General features: G+C 42.4%; 1 protein-coding gene across 11 annotated transcripts in view; it reads right to left on the bottom strand.

The window, feature by feature from the left end:
* The window catches only part of dtnbb (dystrobrevin, beta b), a 38,234-nt gene continuing 18,111 nt past the window's right edge, over positions 1 to 20,123 (bottom strand). For 5 of the 11 annotated variants that reach the window (XM_061744376.1, XM_061744379.1, XM_061744378.1 and 2 more), the window contains 10 exons: positions 18,309 to 18,383; positions 13,290 to 13,380; positions 12,048 to 12,136; positions 10,299 to 10,412; positions 7,942 to 8,038; positions 7,589 to 7,609; positions 6,040 to 6,199; positions 5,848 to 5,937; positions 5,705 to 5,758; positions 1 to 4,306 (listed from right to left, as the gene is read on the bottom strand). In XM_061744376.1, the coding sequence (XP_061600360.1) occupies positions 4,281 to 4,306; positions 5,705 to 5,758; positions 5,848 to 5,937; positions 6,040 to 6,199; positions 7,589 to 7,609; positions 7,942 to 8,038; positions 10,299 to 10,412; positions 12,048 to 12,136; positions 13,290 to 13,380; positions 18,309 to 18,383 (817 nt within the window). In that variant the 3' untranslated portion in view covers positions 1 to 4,280. The remainder of the gene's footprint in view (positions 4,307 to 5,704; positions 5,759 to 5,847; positions 5,938 to 6,039; positions 6,200 to 7,588; positions 7,610 to 7,941; positions 8,039 to 10,298; positions 10,413 to 12,047; positions 12,137 to 13,289; positions 13,381 to 18,308; positions 18,384 to 20,123) is intronic. The other 6 variants (XM_061744377.1, XM_061744383.1, XM_061744384.1 and 3 more) reach the window with 6 other exon arrangements.

The following is a 20,123-nucleotide window of genomic DNA, read 5'->3' as shown; positions in this document are numbered from 1 at the left end:
ATCATTTTTAATATATCTCACATTTTGATTTATTTACAAAAGACAGTGGCTTCGTGACATGAAACTATGTTTTGTAAAATCAACATGAGAAACAAATGCGTACGAGAAGCATAACCATACAGAACACATACATTTATAAATAACGTCAGGGGAGTGCCGTGTTCTGCTCGGCATGTCTGCAAAAAGCTGCGTCTTCTTTACATACCTCACATTTATTCCAACAGGGTTAAAATTCGACCGATAATTGTCTTTTCAGTGGATATGGAATGTGTTATTGATTATTATAGTAATAACCATTCACCCCCCCTGCAGATTCCAGCAGCAGAAATCATTGAACATGAACATCTCCAGGCATCCTGCAAAGAGGTTATGGGCGACAACAAAACCAGTGCAGATATACTTTGATATATATACCTGTTCTTTGTATGACACATAATGTCTCCAGACAGTTTGGCACAAATGTAAAAGGCTGAGCATTAGTTTCCCACAGAACACGTTAAATAAAATCTCTACAAAGTCACAGACTGATAAAACTCTGACATAGAGGCTGATAGATCATCTTATTTGCTGAATGGTTACTTTATACAGCACTTTACAGTACAGCTACAGGCACAAACTGAAATAACAGAGAGGAAGTTGAGGGCTGGCTTAAAGTCACCGTATGTAGCAACGGCGTGTCTGACCACACGGGGGCGCCTATATCTGTTATATTGTCAAAAGAACCGCTGGCAATACTGTGCTAGTGAGTTGGAACGGTCCGGCATGTCTTTTAATACCATTTTAGTCTCATGGCGAAGTGTGACACCTGAACTGTCTTGTGATGTGCTGCCCCCATGTGGTCGGAAGCTGTATTGCTGCACGGAGTGGCTTCACAGCGCATGATCAAAAAGAAGTATTTTTTGTAAGCCGTGAATGTAAACATTTTGACAGCAGTGAGATTTTAAATAATGCCTGTTTTTACGTGGATTTTCACATGGATTTGGACGACGACGGAGATGTGCAAGTGAATCTGCATCAAGACAAACTCATTACAGAGACTACACTACACCGATTTAGCAAAAGCAGAGAGATAACAACAATGACAACGTATATCAGAGCAGATAACTGATTAAAATCACATTTAAGACAATAACAGCGGAGCCTCTTTATGTTCCTTTTCTTGGACACAGTGTAAAAGGTTGCAGGAACCTTTATGCTTAGCTTATAAGACAGGCTTAAATAACAAAAAGAAGAAAACGACTTCTTGCAGTTCAGTTCAGTCACATTTAAAGAGCTGATCTCATCACCTCGGATCTTTATCGCTCTCCATCACGTGGAACAATTCTCATTTTCATTTGAGGAAGATGACTGCCCTGAATGACAAAACACCAAACGTACGAGACCTCAACTTTGACCTGATTTGTGTGCGACTCAGCAGACCGCCGCTCTGGTTAACCAACAGTCCATCAAGCTACATCCAACGACATGTTTCACTTCTCTCTTCTTTGTCTCATGCACAAATGTTCTGATTTAAAAAAAAGAGAGACTTAAACAGTTTCATTGCGCAATTAACTAAACTGATGTTGAAATGTACTCTGGGAAGTTTCCACCAAATCCTACAACATGACTGCGAAGTACAGAGTTCGTCAGAAGTCTACACACGCTTATGAGACTGCAGATTTGAATAATATAAAGACAGAAAAGGTTAAAAGAAATGCCGAGTCTTTCATACCGTTGCCAGAATTAACCTGTCAATCAAAACAAGGCCTGTAGGTAAACCTGCTGTCAATTAAAAGGATTCTGATTAAAATCAAATAAAAGTCAGCTGTTGGTTTGATGTTTGGGGTGATATTCTGCTGAGGGAGATGAGCCAGAAAGAGCTGAAAAACTGCAAAAACAACAAAGCTTAATTGTTGAAAAATGCCAATCAGGGGGATGGATGTGAAATAAAAAAAATTAAAAAATCGAAGGCACTGATTGTACCATGAAGCCCTGTTAAAAACGGTGATGATACAACAGAGAGGCGCTGCAAAGACCGAGATGACCCTCCAAAGTTAATGAGGAAGCAAAAGAAATACCAAAAGAACGACAGGAGCTCCTGGAAGAGTCTGATCACTCCTACCATGTGACCACCGTCTCCTGATTTCCCAAGTCTCCCAAGTCTGGAAAATTAGCAAAAAATTGAGTCACCTCAAACTATTTTTGGCCTTAACTCTAAAAAGGTATGTTTAGGGTTACGCTAGCATTGAGCTATCAAGGAACACTGTGCCAACAGCGAAGCATGGTGGGGGTAGTATTATGCTTGGGGGCTGCTTCTCTTAATGGCCAGGAGCTCGAGTAACTCCAATTACCAGCGTGATTTGGCACAAAGCCTCCTGTCCTCATTCCACATGACAACGACTCGCAGCGCACATCTATGCCAACCAAGACAAGTCAAGGTCCTGGAACGGCCCAATCAGCGTCCGGACCTGAGAGGAGATCCCAGCACTGTTTTAAAGGAACCTGAACTTCAATGAGTCGAGCAACCAAGCTGTTAAATATTCTCAATAACTGAATATTTCTTTTTTTTATCTCATCTCTGGAATATTGGGTTAAAAATGTCAAAGACTGACACTGACGTTGTTATTTCTGTCTTTATATTTTACAATCTTTCGTCCCCTTGAGTGCGTGCAGACTTTTCACATCCAGCGTACATCAAACCCTTCACTTCTACTGATTTCTGCCGTTTAGGGACATTCCCACCGTAGCTCTGCGATCCCTGAGCACCGTCATTGCACATTTACACATTTTCCTTATATCTTTTTTTTTTTTCAAACTAAATAAAGCTATCAGAGCATTTTGTACTTGCCCACTACCTTTTTACATCGTCGCATACTGAGTTCGTGTTCATGTTGCAGCTCACAACTAAAACTCAGTGCCTAATTCACTACTGTTACACATTCTTAAATGCTTCCCTACGCGATAAATACTGTGGCTGGCAGCCACTTTGGAAGGAGGCACCATGCTGGGTTGAGGGTTGCGTTGCCCTTCAGGTGGTTTTTTTTTTGTTTTGTTTTTTCTCTGGGAGGAAACGAGACTCGGCTCATTATTGTTTGCATTATCCCCCGTGGGTTTCTAACCGCACAGCCCTCTTACAAGCATTGCTCACTGAGAGCACTTTAGCAGCAGAATAAGTTCAAATGAATCAGGCCGTGTGTTTACGTGCACGCTGGATTCTGGACGCCGGCTCGTAACTCATCCCCCGTTTTCGTACCAGAGCAGCAGATAAAAGTCGGATGCAACAAAAGTGTTTTCAAATCTCTTAAATGAAGCATTTGATATTTGAGGAAATGTGCTTAGATCATCGACAGCTTGGGGTCTGAGGTGTGAGGTGAGTGTGAGTTAGTACGGCACAGAGTGGCTTGAAGACTGGAAGCAGCAAGCAAACAGGTCTCTTCGCTGTTTCACTTCTGTCGACTAAGGTTTGATTTTATATAAGGCTTACTTCTTCTTTTAAAACCACAACCTGATCATCTTACATTCATGATTACACCATTTCCAGAAGTTTGTTGGGTGGCTTTTGTGCTATGTCATTTCGTGAAAGGGTGCTATGACTTCCTGGAGTCCCACCTGGTTCTGGCTCCAGCATTCAAAAGTTTTGGCGACGTCTCTTTTTTTTAATCTTTCCAACCTCTGCAGAGCCACTGCTTCACGTAGCCCTAGCCGGTTAAAGCCTTAAAACTTCAGCTCCAGAAGACAGATGTGCAGGTAAACACAGCCGGCATGGATCCAGAGGCAGGACACTTCTGACACCCCAGGCGCTGTCTTTTACAAACTCACAGAGAGCTGGCATAGCGTTGTACAGTACCGTAATCCAGACATGAGTGCAACTTCATGCAAAAATGATCAAATCAGAGCAAAAAAGAAAACGCAAATCACCCCAAAAAGCAGTCTTACAGTGAACGTGTGCTGACGTGAGGTCGGCCTCGTGCAGAGGCGTTCCCGAGGTCGTGTGTTCATATCTTATATACAGAATGATCCGATGGACTGAAGCAGAGAAAGCCATTCCCTAGCAGTCGTGAGGGAACTCAGTTTTTTTGTTTACAGGACAACATACACACTTGCTAATTAGACACATCCTGCAACCTGCAAGTTGTGAAGAAACTTTTTTTTCTTTTTTGTTTTTTTCACATAGTGAAATCCCGTTAGATTACATGCATGCATTACTCTACGTGCTAATGCCAGGGGGCGCCTGTCGGTGCAGATTCTTCCCAGGTGATGACCGTATGTCCTCGCAGGGTGGAGACGATGCCGTCTGTCTATCAGTGCTTCTGTAGTCTCATTGTGCCTGCACAGACAAAACGGGGAGTATTTTTAGTGCCGCCGACAACCTGAGGTATCTGGGCCAATTAGTGAAGAAAGAAAAAAGAGACTATTTTTGGACGCAGTAATATGCAGCAACAGCCCATTAAAAGAGCTATAATTAGGTGTTATTTGTGCCGGGAAAATATTTTATAGCAGGCAACTCTTCCAGCGCAGTAATTAGAAGCGCCAAACGTGTGGGCTGAGACTAAAGTTCTAACAAATTTGTGCTTGTAAGTTAATGCGATTAAAGAGTTTGCAGGTTCCCCCCCCCCACACCCTATTAGTCTGGCATTTCCTCACAGAAAGCTGCACGTAAGAAGTTCCCTCCCCGCGCGTGACCGTGAAACCACACGTGTAACTTTGGACCGAATCCTCAGAGGTGAAAGTGTCCAATCAGACGGTTTTGTTGCCGTCGACTGCACTGTGCAATGTAAAAGTGCTTCATCAAAATTAAACTCAAGAAATCAATAGTTTCATTTCGTTTCTACACTATAAAAACATGTTTATCCTCCCCGAGTTACAGAAATACAGGAGTACAGAACCTATAGAGGTGTCGTAGTTTAGCTTTATTTAAAGTGACTGCAGTAGGTAACGACGTCACACAGCAGAATTTGTAACCATTTTATTTTATCTTATAAGCTCAAGATTCTTTAAAATTGTGTGACATTTCATTTTAATCTCTGATATTGCAATCTTTTTTTATAGCAAAGAAAATTGATTATTCTTTATTTACTGACATTTTATTACGAGTATTTATTTAATCATCAGATTTTTGAAATATTGTAATATATCCAGACGACAGGATAAAATAATCCCAGGGACCATAATTGATCTGGACTGTAGTTGTGTGTTTATATATGTAATATATGATTTTAATTAATCATAATTTCCTATTTGTGTTCATTACTCTGACTAAGCTGGTAAAAAAAAACAAAAAACTGAAAATTCACATTTATGTTTTGGTTATATCCTAATTATATACAGATGTAATTTTAATCAATTCTTTTGTGTAAAAATATAATACAAATTCTTAGTATTAGGCAAATACAATAAAAGACTGAAATATATATATATATATAACCTTTTTTTCTGTTTTTTTTTTTATAAAAATGAAGCTCCAAAAAACTTATTGCTGATGCTGGATCTAAAAGGTATTGACTCTTGGAGGTATTTCGTATTTCCCACATGATTTTTATTTATTTTAAAGAAAAAGTTGTAGTTTTTTGTGGTTGTTCACCTGAGGTTCTATACGTCCAAGACTAATACCCACAATAAAAGCATAGGAGATTCTTGGAGGGGTTATGAACATTTGCACATGACTGCCTCTACATGACAAGACATCAGTTCGGAGGCTGACGCATCAACAGGCCCCTGGACTCACCTCTGTCGCCACCATTCCTCATGTTGGCCTCGTCTTCTTCTGCCCCGTCATCAACTTTTAAAACATTTCAGAGAGTAGGTTTTCTTTTAATCGTCAGGTAAAGATCAGAAAAATATGACTCAAACAGGTGTGCGTGGACCAACCTGAGTGAAGCTCTTTCACCAGCGATGACATGGTGTTTGTGATTGAGTCAGCAGCAACTAAAAGGTCGTTCCGAAGGTTTCTAGGTACACCTGAGGATCAGAGCGTTTCAGAAAGGTGTAGTCACTCGTCTCGGGGAGCCTTTGCAAGCTCAGTCCAAATGCAGACCAGTGTGAACAGTGTCTGTGACTCACCCTGAGCGAAGGCCTCCAGCACGTCCCCTCCGACGCCCGCCAGGCAGTCCTGCGGCGTGTGGGTCGGGGTGGAGCCGGCCGAGGTGGAGCGTATGGGCATGGGCATGGAGCAGCCGGCACCGTGGCTGGGGGAGGAGTGAGGGGAGCTTCCAGACTGGGACTGCAACGAGGAACACAAAGTGGATTTGGTACGTTTGTTCCAACAAAGGCAGCGTGACATGATGTTAGGTGCAGCTAAAGCTGGGGAAGCTGGGTAATTCAGCTCTGAACTGGCTCTCTGATGTCACAGTGCCTTGCAAAGCTAAACTGCTCACCGATAGAATGATTTTAAGTTAATTGCGATGACAAATACCTAAATGGTTAAATAAAAGGTCTTCTCTTTTGAAAGCTTTTAGGAGTTACTGCAGAAATAAGGTAGAGAATTTAAGCTGCAAAAAAGCTTGGTGCCATCTTTGGTGCACGTTCTGTTTTCTTCACAAAGCTTCATGCATTTAGTGTTTGTGACAGAACTGGAAGGCTGGCAGGCCGGTTTGGCCCGTGGACGTTTTTATTCCCCACACGATGCGTTCACACGCTGAAATCAGCAACACGTTCCCTCCCTCAGATTTTGTGTCATTAACCCACTGGATAGTTTCCCCACTTCAGTTCACTCTGAATTAAATGGAGTTCTGCCCCTTACGTCCCATCACAACCCAAACATTTTGGAAATGAGCCTGTGGCTTCATATTTCAGTGACACGCAGCCTGGAAAACATATTTCTGAAAACGTCCAGCTGTTTCACATCCAAGCTGAATTCATAAACAACACAACTAGGTGCTTTCTTCCATCTGGAAAAGCCTCCAGTCTACAGAATCTGCTGGCCTGTGATGGAGGAAACAATCCTGACTCTCATCAAGCTCGGACTTATCGAGCCTACCCCGGAACGGCTGTGTTTTTGTGCATAAGGGCTTTTAAGAATTGCTGTGTAACTTTTAGCCTCAAAAAGGTGGCATTCATTAAAACAAAACCCAGATGTGACTAAAATAACTTTCACAGGAAGAGCCAAGGTTGAATGCGATCATCCCGCGCTGGCTGGCTGTCTCTTCAAAGTGCACCTTCACTGAATGGAGGGGTTAATGGGAAGTGTGTGGGCTGAAGTGGGAGTCTGGAGGACCGGCGTGTGTCTCCCAGCGCCATGGCCACGAGCCAGGCAGCAGATGGCCGGCCAGACTGCAGTCGCGTCAGACGGGAGGACGTTGGCACGGATGAAAAGGAGCAGACCCCTGACATTTACACCGAGGGGAGAAACTGGTTTGGTCAAGAAACGGCGTTCGGGACGGCGTCTCTTTAGTTCTCACGTGGAGACGAGCGGTCTGAGTTGGACTCGATCAAGGTTACCGCGTTGGACGGAGGATAGGATCCCTATCGTTTTACCTCGCAGCCCTCTCCAAACGGATTAAAAAGCTTGGCGTCAATCACGTCCTTGTGAAGGAGTGGGAGCATCACACTAAGTGATGCCTCCTGAGTCAGGCTACTGAGCAAACTGCAAACTGAATTAAGGGCAACTTACAGCCTGTTTCTGCTCCTCATCCTACCAGCCAGCAAAGGTAAGCAGAGAGAGAGCGGGGAGAGTGAGAGCAACAGAATTAAAGCAACGAAAGGAGAAGAACGGGATTTCTGTTGTGGCATGCACCATGTGGCAAATTTACAAAACATCAAAGCGACGTTTGTTTTGAAGAATTAAACACGTTTCACTTCATCAAGCATGCCACCAAGCTTTAAAACCCAGTTAATTAAGGCAGATTAGCACTGGAGAACATGAAAATGTCAAAAGGAGATCAGCAGGCTCAGAACATTTAATCTGAATGCACCATCTTTGGGTATCAACAGTGATACATCTTAGAGATAAACCGTGCGCGGTACCTTCAGCAGCCTCATGAGTCCCTCCAGCTGCACCATCAGCTCCCGCCTGCTCTCTTGCAGAGCTGACATGCGCCTCTCCAGCTCATCTTTCCTGTGTCTGTGGAAGAAGGGGAGGCATGGTTCAGGTTTCAGATGAGATTCTCATACAGAAGCAACCCATATGGCTTCGCTTGCTAATGAAGGTGCAGACGAATGAGACCAGTTTGTGTCTTTGTAGACGCCAGCGGTTTCAGGTGAGGAGGGAACATGAGGTCCAGTTATCAAAAGATCTGTTTAAAGTCAAGATGCAGTGCAGTTTTTATTAAATTTAAATGTTCCTCAAGTATTTAATGCCACGTCTGCGACGGCAACGACATTTATCACCCCAGGTCTAAACCTAGGGCTCTAGTCCACCTTTAACAGCCTTAAACTCGTCCTTCTAGTTTTTCTCTCTCTCTTAAAGCCATTACTTTATTATTTTTTTCTTTTAGCAATGCTGTCGGTTTTCTTTTTCCATTTTTATTTTGTTTATTGTATTAAAGTCGAATGGTTTTATGGTTGTCTGTTTTTAAATGTACTTTCTTTGTGCACAATTGCTCTGAAAAGAGGCTTATAAATCAATAAATCCTTATTAATTTCATAATTTAGCACAACTGTTCAACATCAATGCTCATGTACTCGCTATGCTTCAGCAGACACAAAAACAGCTGTGTCTTATTTAAGCTAATCCGCCAGTTTCATAGTTTGCAAAGTAGCGCATAGCTGCTTGTGACTTTTATCTGTGGAAAATGCCATAAAATATAATTTACTCAGCTACTTGCATTTGATCTTCGTTTAACTCGTTATACCCTGGAGCCCCCGGTACAACGGGGGAAACGCCATATAAGAACATAAGCTTGAGATTAGGCCGGGTGTAAAGGGTTTTAAATTAGTAAAACTACAAGATGTTTGATCTGGGAGACGGCTGCAGCTCTGAATCAAGACAATATGAAGTCACACAATCCCTCTACAGCTGCAAAAATGGCAGAAAAATCACATTTTTTAAGTGCTAAAGCGGCTCCTCTGGGAAATATTCGACTTATTTTGAGCCTGGGAACCCTGATAGCTGATATCCAAAGTGTGGAGCGGGGCTTATTAAGCACTAGAGAGAAGAGGAGTGAAGGTCAGTCGTGGAGGGACGGAGTACAAGTGTGTGTGAATGAAAGAGAGGCAGGTGGAACGGTGAAAACACAACGAGTACGGGTGAACACAGTGCAGGAGTTCAAATATTTGGTGTACGAGTGAGGTGGGGTGGTTAGAGATGAGTAGTCTGGAGTTATCTGTGATAGAAGAGTGGCAGAGAGAACCAAGATCGGTTCAGTTCAGTTCAGTTCAATTCAATTTTATTTATATAGCGTCCAACACAACAGATGTTGTCTCTAGACGCTTTCCAGAGACCCAGAACATGAACCCCCGAGCAATTATTACATAAACAATGGCAGGTAAAAACTCACAGATCTCCTAAACCTGCAGCGCCGGTTAACAACAACCGTTAAGACTCTGTCTAAGCCATGGTGTTCATTATTGCTTTTAACCCTGAAAACGAGAGTAATTATATTAGTTAAAATGAATTGGGAGTTGCCTTCATTCCTTTTGTTGCACCAGGAGTTCAGATATAATTCTTCTAAAATATTCTTCCTGTTTCTGGAAACGCTTGAAAAGATCTCTGAATGTGTGTTTTAACTTCTTGTGGATTTCTGAGCTGTATTATGTCTATTTTTTTTCTTTTTTAAACCGAGATGGGTCTGAAATAAAATCAATAAGGTTTATCTGTCTGTGGCTTGAAGGCGGCATCACCGACTTTGAGGGTGTTAAGTTGAGGGTGTTAAGAGCAGTGCATCAGAAGACCAGGCAGGAGTTAGATATCTCAGCTGTCCTGCATGTTTTACACATTTCCCTGCTTCAACACACCCAGACACTAATTACTGTGTCATTTGTCAACAGTGCAGACCTCGATGACAAGCTGATGAGGCTCCCTTAAACTGAATCAGGTGGCTTTGGGAAAAAGGAGGAGATGGAGTCTGGTTCGTTATCGCCCTCTGGTTTTCACAAACTGTAACTGCACAATGAGAGACCTTTAAAGACCTACAGTCTCAAATCTGCTGCTTAAATAAAGACAAAACCAGCACAGTCCTGACAAAAACACAGCTCCAAACACAGAACACAGTTTGAAGTATAAAATCCTGCTACTTCAGTCAGATTTCCAAGAGTTGCAGTGTGGAAGATGAATTAAAAAAATTAAACCAAACTTTCCACCAGCATTAATGGACTGCCGCTCATTTATACTATATAAATGTGTCTGCCGATGTCTGCCAGAGCGATTTAGCGCGGGTCCGTACCTGAGCAGCCGCAGCTCAGTCAGGAGCGTGGGGTTCTGCTGGCCTTTCTCCGGCGTCGGCTGGGACGCCTGCTCGTGCTCCAGACGCAGCCTCTGGATCTCCTGCAGGATTTCCCTGGAAACGGCAGACAGTTTCTTTTTCATGTCAGGATTTAAAAATACACCTCCTCATAAGTCAAAGTTCTGCTTTTGACGAGCTGAGAGTGATGCCGCGCTATGATTACCAACACACTCATCAGAGAATCAGAAGTGGGATGATTGTCATGTTTTAGTGACTGTGTCCTCTTTGATCCAACACGCCGCACCAAGAAATTTAGTTTAGAAGCTGCTGCAGGTTTTTAAAAGAAATAATCCAACTTACTGTTGCAGGTGTACAACTAACAGGGCTTTAAAATATTCTCTCATGATGAATTGAACAATCGATTTGTTGATATCAATAATCAATAATAGAAACATGTTGATTTAAGGGGGTATTAGTAAATCTGCAACCGTCTAGGTGGTTTTAAGGTGTCTCCGACGAGTCATTTTGTAAAGACCGCCTCTGCTCTGTTGCGATCGGGTCTGTACGTTTTGTACCGGGTTCTTGTAAAAGATAATTTTTATGAATTGAAAGGTTTTGTCTGGGCAGGCCAGCAGCGCCTTTTTAAAAAAGCCTGCGTGGGTTTGGGAACTGAAGAGTCGGTACGTTTTGTACCTGGACAAATGATCACAAAAAAGATCACAGATCACTTTGACGCGCCGAAGTGATCCGTCTTTACTTGTGACATGAGATGACCTCCTTTGTTGTATTTTACAGTTTCACGGCTGAGAAAAATGTTTCTCAGTGTTATCCTTCATGTACACAGATGTTATTGGTAAACTTTATATTTACAGTATAACTGTATTGACTGAATATATATATATATATATATACATATATATATATATATATATATATATATATATATATATATATATATATATATATATATATATATATATATATATATATATATATATATATATACACTAAATTAAAAATATAAAAAAAACATCAGAATAAGATTCACTGACCAAAAAAGCCTTGGGAAACAAGGCTTTTATATGTATATATATATATATATATATATATATATATATATATATATATATATATATATATATATATATATATATATATATATATATATATATATATATGAATCTTATTCTGATGTTTTTTTTATATTTTTAATTTAGTGTTTCACAGAGTGGTGGATCCATCTTTCTTTTATCCTCTTCAAAAATGCTTGTCTCTCTTTGGTAAGCTTATCTTTAACAATTTAACAATAATAATTTAGTTACTGAGCTGCTGCGAATTAACCTGGTTAGTTCTGATATGATTCCTATTTTCTAACTTGTTTTCAGAAGTTCACAACTTGCCTCAGATTCAAAACGAACATATAGTTTTCAAAATAAAGCATTGCATTTTATCTCTTTTAAATAACATTTCCCACATCCGTCCAGTTTACACATTTTTAACTATTTTTTGGGGATTATTTTTAGGTTCTATGTTACGATTCTTTGGTAAAATCCTCAATTCGTCACATTTTCATGCAAAATCTGACGGCTGTGTGACAAATGTAGTTGTTTGAAATAACAAGCAAACCACAAACCGACTTCAAACAAAGCAAATAAAAACTGTAATCATGACACATATTTTTCACTTCTGCTACTGTATCTAGTAAAAAAAAAAAAGCATTTTTTTTATGGATTAAATGATTAAACGTACCTGTTCTTGTTCTCCAGCTCTGCTATCAGCTGTCTCTGCTGCTTGTTGGCGTCGAAGTTGAAGCTCAAATCTGTTGGAGGACACTGCTGCTGAAAGACGAACAGAGAAACTTTTGATACTTTTGTTTGTTAAGAGAATAATTTCAGTTTCTCAAAGTATTCTTTTATTTTATAAAAAAAAAACAAAAAAAAAACCTAGCAACACAGATTTACATAAATCTGCACGTAATACACCCGTCGTTAGTCAGTTTAGGACGATGTGTCCGACATGAACGCACCTCTGCAAGGAATCACGTCACAGTTGCAACTGTTACTAAAATGATTAGATTGAGCTGAGGAGCGACAGCCGCTTTCTGATGGAGGACAATATTAACCTCACGTCAATTAAAGTTTTACAAAACGCAATAACATGAACCGGCGCCTATCGAGGCTGTCACAGGGAAACGGGTTTTGTTTCATCAGACAAATCGGCCAATTTTGGACATGTTTGAACAATGTCGTGTTTTTACTGACTGAGGAGGCTCCACGGGTTCGACTGGAGCTGCACCGCGCCAGGAAACTAAACTGAGGGTACAAACTGAGAGCTTACGCCGTTTTTCTGCTCTGATACATCCGCTGCACATATAATCGTATCATCCACGGTCACAAGTGTGCCATTACACCACGCCAACTGGTTATTACATTTTGGGGATGCTGAGCCTAATTAGAGGGGGATCTTTATCCAGAACGGAGTCTAGTAGCTGTTTCCTGACCACGAACCCTGAAGTGACATTGCGGAAGATGGCCTACGTGATTGAAATTAATTTCTTTAATGATTTACGATAAAACCTTTAAGAGCATCCTGCTCCCAGCTCTGTGCAAGCATAACTTCCTGCAGGATTCCCAAGTGGGACTGGTTCCTTTGACTGCACTAATATTCCCATCGAAGCTCATCGAATGATCTGCAAAAGCAAATTCTTGCTAAAGTAGGAACCGTGAGCTTGTTACACTCAGTCTCAGTCTCAAGTCTGCTGGTTAGTTAACTGTAGGAAGAGTTATACTGTTGACGTGGTGTTGCCATGGTAGCAGAGCTCCATTAATGACGTCTTTTTTTTAAAATATAGTGCACGTGATCAAATCAGAGTAGACAGAACCTGCACCGGCCGATCCGAACCCAGAAACAACACGTTCAACGTACACGTGTCTGGTAAGTAAAAGTAAAAAAGCTTTGGTTTCTTTTCAGATAGTTGTGGGAGATGCTCACCGTGGAGTTTCCTGCCTCGGCTGCCAGGCGGGCGGCGTACCGAGCGATGAGGCGGTGCTCTTCATCCAGCCGGCTGGGACTCTCCAAGACGCTGCCGGAGGTCAAACAGAGTCACGCATCAAACGTGCAGCAACGCTGACTTTCCCTCGCATCAAGAGGGAGAGAAAAAAGGATTTAGGCGATGTGGAGACTGACATCACCGATTTGACAATGAATGCAGGTGGAGGAGCGGCAGCGTGTCCAGGGCATGCGTGACTGTGCCAGAGCTCACTCTGGATGTCATAACGCTGACTGGAGACGCCAGATGAGGGACGAGGGTTAACACGATCGTGGATGTGGATGTGGCGTGGACAGATGAGGGTGGAGATGCTGCTCAGATGAGATGATGTGGCCAGTTTTCCAACTCTGACTGTAGAGTAAGCGATGATGACGACCCATCGAACCTAATCTGGTCATTTTAGCCCTTCATGGGTTGTTTACATAACGGTCGTAGAATATTTAATACTTTACATACTGCTGCCTCGGCGCATTGTGTCTTATTTAATAAATGAAATCAAAGTGACAAGAACAGTTGGATCTTGGTGACTAAAGTGTCACCAGAACACTCATCAAGGAGCTCCTCCAGCTGAAGCTTTGCTAAATAACTATAAAAGCTGCTCGAGGACTTTCTTGGCAACCACCTGATGATCAGACACCAGTTTTAGTTGGTATCTTGCCTTTTCTTTACTCAAACTCGGGTCGGTCACGTTAATATCATGCAAGGTTTTTTTTCATTGATCAGCTGTCTCTTATTTCCAAGGTGGTGCCTCACAGGGAGGGGCTCGGTTTATTTGAAGTGAGGTTGTATAAGACACTGTATTACCTATCTGCTATTATCTAAGTGCTGAGACGCCCCCGGTTTGGAGAATCAGATCAGTAAACCAGCTTTGAAGCTCAGCTCTTTTATCTACAAATAAATAAATAAAATCTATATTGAATACTGTTTGCTATATTTGGACTGAGAACCAAATACTTTACATCATCTTTTTATTTATCTGGATTTAGACTTTATTTGAAGAGCAGATTCTTACGATCAACCCTATTTTTCTGGTACCGTTGTATTACAGTAAAAGGGAAATAACCCTTTTAAAATAGCAAAGTTGAGAAGAAGGTATTTTTACATAACTCCCAAAAATATGAAAGAAAATCCCCCCAAAAGATATTACTTTTATGCTGAATTTTCACGCTGAAACACGCTGGGCTGGAAAAAAACAGGATTTTATATTGAAATATTGAAATAGTTGCCATTATATGGCACAAAAAAGTATAAAAGCCACACATTTAGATAAACTGCTGTGTCCTCTTGCTCCTATTATTGCATTTATTTTGAAATGAGAGATAACCTGTTCCACTTCTCACCATCTTCAGTCATTATGACTGTTATAAAGTAACACTATAAAATGCTATCGATGACTCGCATCAAGCAGGGGTCATAGTTCAACCAAGTGCAGATTTTGTGCGACGTTTCACACAAAATTTTCTACATAACACACAGGACTGGCCGAGCCGTTTTATTGTGAAAACGGAAACAGAACGGTAGGTGAGATGACGCCGTCAAGCAACCAACTCAAAAACATCATTAAACATGGCGGTTAATTAAAAGGCCCGAGACCGCTGAACAACCAAACTCATTCCGACTGGGTTTTAAACATGAAATGCATTTCATGCAACGCATCACTGATAATGAAGATGTGAGGAACTAATCCACTCGAGTTCTGTGCCGAACTACTCTGAAAGATGGTGGTGAACTGTGTATATTATTGTCACTGCAATTATATATAAGGACCTTGTCCACATGGTTTTGAATTCAGGGGTTAAGTTGCTCACATTTCATGCTGGCGTTGGATAACTTTTTGTGGTTGCTATGACACCACAAGCAGGAAGAGGCTATTTGGTTGTCTGATTGCACTCGTATGTTTTCAACACGAGGTTGTGATTTGGGCTGGAAACAGTCAGTCAGATCTGGCAACCCTGTCTCTCATCCTCCGCATGAATGTCCACTGGAGCTGTGTGAGTTGCTTTTATCGTTGTTGACGTGTGACATTTGTGGCGTGAAGTGATCCGCGATTGTGGCGAGATAAAACCGGTTACTTTGTTTGGATTTTACTGACAGTGGAGACAGGAGACCCCAAGAGCTAGACGATGCTTCCTAAAATTAACCAAATCATCCATCCATCCATCCATCCATCCATCCATCCATCCATCCATCCATCCATCCATCCATCCATCCATCCATCCATCCATCCATCCATCCATCCATCCATCCATCCATCCATCCATCCATCCATCCATCCATCCATCCATCCATCCATCCGCAAGACAGCAAATATTCCTAAAAATGAAACTGAAACTCTGCTGCTGACACGGGACCTTTTTGAGGTCACTGCTGCCCCCATGTGGTGAGAAGTGATATTACTACAGAGGTCCTTTAATCCTCGGGTGATCGATTAACCATGACGTAGCAGTGAGATGAAGCCTCGATGAGCGTCCGTTTATACTTGTGCCAAAAGTGCAAAACTCAAACTACATACGTGTATTTAAATCACAGTTATGATAAATAATAAACACTGTGCTTTTTTCCTCCTGAATACTATCACCACGTTTGGTAAAGAAAGAAAAGTACTTGCAAGTAAAAGACAATAAATAAATAAACAGATAAACAAAAAACGAACCACATGAACCAATTATAAGAATTGTTTTGCAACACGCAGCGTTTGGTTCTTGAGGAAGAGTGAACGTTGTAGGAGTGTGATTGTGAGCGTTGAGATGCTGCCTCCAGGTGGAAAACAGTGACAGAGACACACCTGGAAGTGTCAGACCTCTGTCTCGTGACAGTCCAGAAAAACGTGGGAGGAGTTGGCTGTGTTTTAATATCAAAAGTTAAGCGTTTGTTACACTTGAACATAACTTTATAAAATTACTTCTAGGTTATAAAAATGGTTCATTAAGTTCAATGTGTTAAAAAAGTAAACTGTAAATTCACACGTGAGGTTGTGCTGGAAAGGAATTACACAAAATAAGAGTAAATAAGTTAAACAGTTTAAAGGTGAAATAAAAATAAAATCAATTCAAAAATGGTCATAAACAACCGATTACACCCTAAACTACAGAGGGTTAAACACCTTAGTAAAGAATACGTTATACAACCCCACTGCAAACAAACTAAACGGTGAAAATGTCACTTTCAGGGACCATTTTTGGTTTGAATCCTGTTCATAAGTGATGAATTCAAAGCACATGACCTGACAAACACTTTAATCTTTAAAGACCTGCACAGATATTCAATGATAATAGATTTTTAGAGTTTTTTTCCTCCATACTTCAACGTTAAGGACACGTATGTCGTACAGAAACTGCCTCCTCGTGACGTTTTCACTCCGACTCTCATTCGGTCATCTGCTCGTCAACCCCAAGCTAAGTCTCTTAAAGTTGAAAGCAGCATTTAGAAGTTTGGAGAAGTGTAATCCTCTGCCGTCCTCGCTCGGCGTGACTAACGGGAAATGAATTGGTTCGCTCGCGCGGAGCGTTTGTCTGTGAGGGAGAGCGACGTGGTGTGGTGGTGGTGAGGGGGGCAGATGTCAGCAGAGCAGGCGGTCACACAACTGCCTGCGACGGAGGCTGCAGCCTCGACGTGGGCAGTTTTGTCAGCGTGCTTTGAGCGTGTGATCTGTTTTTAATGAAATTCAGAAATCAGTCTGAAGAAAGCCTCGGTGCCTCCTCTCAAGCTTTCTGCCTTACTTAGCAGACTCATTGGCTCTTCATGTGACAAAGGCTGCAGAGTGTTAGATAACAGCTGATCAATTACTAACCGAACCAACTAACCGTATCTGCTTTGCTGCCCCACATTCAGCACATCAGCCAGTATCTGTTCTGACACTCCGCACGGCCTCACGGGGGTTTAATGCACAATCTCTGCCCTGAAAGAGTGCAGCTTTGTAGCTGTTACGACCGCCGCCAGGCAACAGCATCCTCTGCGAGTGACATCCTCTCGAAGCCGCTCTGACTCCCGGAGCAAAATGTCAAGACAAAGGTTAGCGGGCTTCCACCTTACTGCCACAGCAACGGAAACCTCAGGAGAGTGTCGCTTTCCTCTCGGACGAGGGCGGAGGGAGCGCTTTTATTTGTTACCAGCTCTCATCTTACAACCGCCAGCCCCCGGAGACGCAAGTGCACTGCAGAAGAAAGTTCATCCCTGCATGGAATCTAATTTGGTATCGATTGTCATATGGCTTTTAGCGAGATTGAATAATTTCTTCCATCAATTTTTTTTATGTCGGTTTGCAATAAACTGAGGTATAAAAAGCGGCGTTTGTCTTTGTTTTCTTTTTTTTTATGTTATTTTGTCAGCGTGCAGACTGCCCTTCATCTGCCAAAGTCCCTGGTGTGGGGCTGTAAGATAAGCCCTCCCAGAGATCACACAAAAAAAAGGAATAAACAGAGAAAGAGGGGTAAAAAAAACATTAATTCATGGTCTGAATTCTTGACAAATGTCTCTGATTTCTTCGCTCATGTTCTTCAGACAGCCTTCTTCACTGATGCACCATGGGAGCTCTCTTCATCACAACCACAGCAGCTCATCTCCCACCACGAGTAAATAACAATAAAGAGGGTCTTTCATACGGAATCAGGACGCTTTCAAAGGCCCCTCCGCTGTGATCTCCAAACGCCACAAGGGCCCCGGCCGTTTTCCGTTTTGTCAAATCGGACCTTTTAGTTTGGAGCGATCACATACCCGCCTCTAAAAATACACTCCCAAGGTCACGCTGCTCGGATGCGGAGATGTGTGTAAAGTGTGTGAGGCAGCAGATGCACGTGTAGGACTCGCTGCTGCACACATGAGAGCACGGACTGAACTCTGGCTGATTAATACAACTCTTTTTTTCCACAAAAAAAGTTGCGTTTTTCTTTTTTTTTTTTTTTTAAAGATGTAATATGAGTAAAATCCTCAAAAAGTCATCATGCCTGGAGGGGGGTGCTTACCTTCTGGTGGGAGTGGGTGTCCCGGAGGACATGAGCATTGTGTCGTTCATGTTGTTGGTCGCTGCTTTCGGCTGACTAAAAGAGAAAATTAGAGGTTTTTTTTAATGCTACGCTGCAGAGGCCCGGGGAGCTTGTCACCAGGGAATACAGGGGGGGAGCATTTGCATGTTATTAATCATGAATCAGCGTTTCTAACGTGGGTTTAATTCGGCTGCATTAAAAGAGCTCGGCGAGCGCGGATAAGACAACGTGTTGTACTCCACTTAACCTGGAAGTGCCGCCAACCAACTGGCTTTTCCGGCAACAGCAATTTAGATGTTTTCAGGCAATTAGCTGAGAACTAATTAACATCCGCACGACGACAACAGCAGACAGGGAATCTAATTAAACTGAAAAAAAATAACTAAGGGAAGGTGACATTGTGGGAGGCAATTTGCGTGAGTAAATAAAGCATTGTGGTCCATCTGGCGGCTCCCGGGGTTCTCATCAACCGATCAAAGTGTCGCCCTGCACATCTCAGGTGCTCCCTGCTTGATTTTCTGCACCCAGCGTCTCTCTGTAGACATCAGCCTGCATGCTGCTCTGGGTGATTTTATTTAAAGCTTTCATTACCGCATAAAAACTGAGAACAACAGAGTATTGTGGGCTTAGTTGTCCAATCAGCATTTTTACAAGAAAATCTAACAATTTATTTCCATACTGTGTGAAATGCTGCAGTCAGTAACTCTCCACACAGTTGTCTTCATTTTATTCTGTTGTTAAAACAAAATAAATGGAAAACATTCGCAGACGTTGCAGCGTCACTCGCTCCCAAGTTGAAGCACATGTCCTCTGGGTGAATGTGCTGCAAGTATCTGGAAGCGCATGTGTTTACATTACCCGTAAGACTTGCACAATACAGAAGTAATTCATCGGTTCTAATTAGTAATTTTGCACCCGTTTGCTCAATCTGCACATTCACATTTCATGCAACAGCATCAGGAGTGTCACCACTCAGCGCTGCCCGGTACCCTCTAGTCTCCTTCAGAGCCTGTCTGCACAGCTGAGACCTCGGTCCGTGTGAAAAGCCGCTCATCACATTCCAAGAATCCCCCGTGAAGGTGGGCTCGGTAAGCACTTACCCTCGCGAGGAGAGAGAGCGCCTGCCTGGGTGGCAAAAACACATCCGACTGCTCCTGCCGCCGCTGCTGCCAGACGCCTAATCTGCCCTCAACTGAGCAGGCGAGCATCTCAATGTACTACACTGCTGCTGTCTCCAAGGAAACTCGGCGGTCACGTGCCTCGGTGACGACGTAGATCCTCTTTCACACTTGCTCCCCTCCCTCTGAGAGGCTCTCTGCTCTGACTCCGTCTTTTCACCCCTCTGCGCGCGGACGCCGGGAAATTAGGCAAATGACATTTGCACAAGTCACCTCGGATGAAATCTTCTCCCGTCAAAAAGTGCGCAACAAATTGGCTATTAGCGTCCCGGCCCCGCTATATTCACATTTATACATGTTAACGGATCCCCTTCAGCGGGTTACGTAAGTCAAAGCTCCTCACATCTTCTATAAATAAACCTTAACCCTATTTTACAGATGTAATTATTGTGGCAGAGCAGAATCCAATAAATATGAGTTTTATCTTCTTATATAAAAGTTTTTTATTTTTCTCCCTGCGGCCCAGAGCTTCATCCGCCGCTTCAGAGGTCAACATTTAGGCTCTGAGGGATCAAAGTCTGCATTGCGCTAAGCCCCTGTGTTACCTGCGTGCCATGAATGATGATGCGCCGCCCGTTCCTTGTGCTTGGCAGTTGGCAGGGCTACAGGAAAAATT

This window comes from Cololabis saira, chromosome 16, assembly GCF_033807715.1.
Source record: "Cololabis saira isolate AMF1-May2022 chromosome 16, fColSai1.1, whole genome shotgun sequence".
NCBI classification, from domain to species: Eukaryota; Metazoa; Chordata; class Actinopteri; order Beloniformes; family Belonidae; genus Cololabis; species Cololabis saira.
This window is presented reverse-complemented; position numbering and strand designations above follow the sequence as displayed.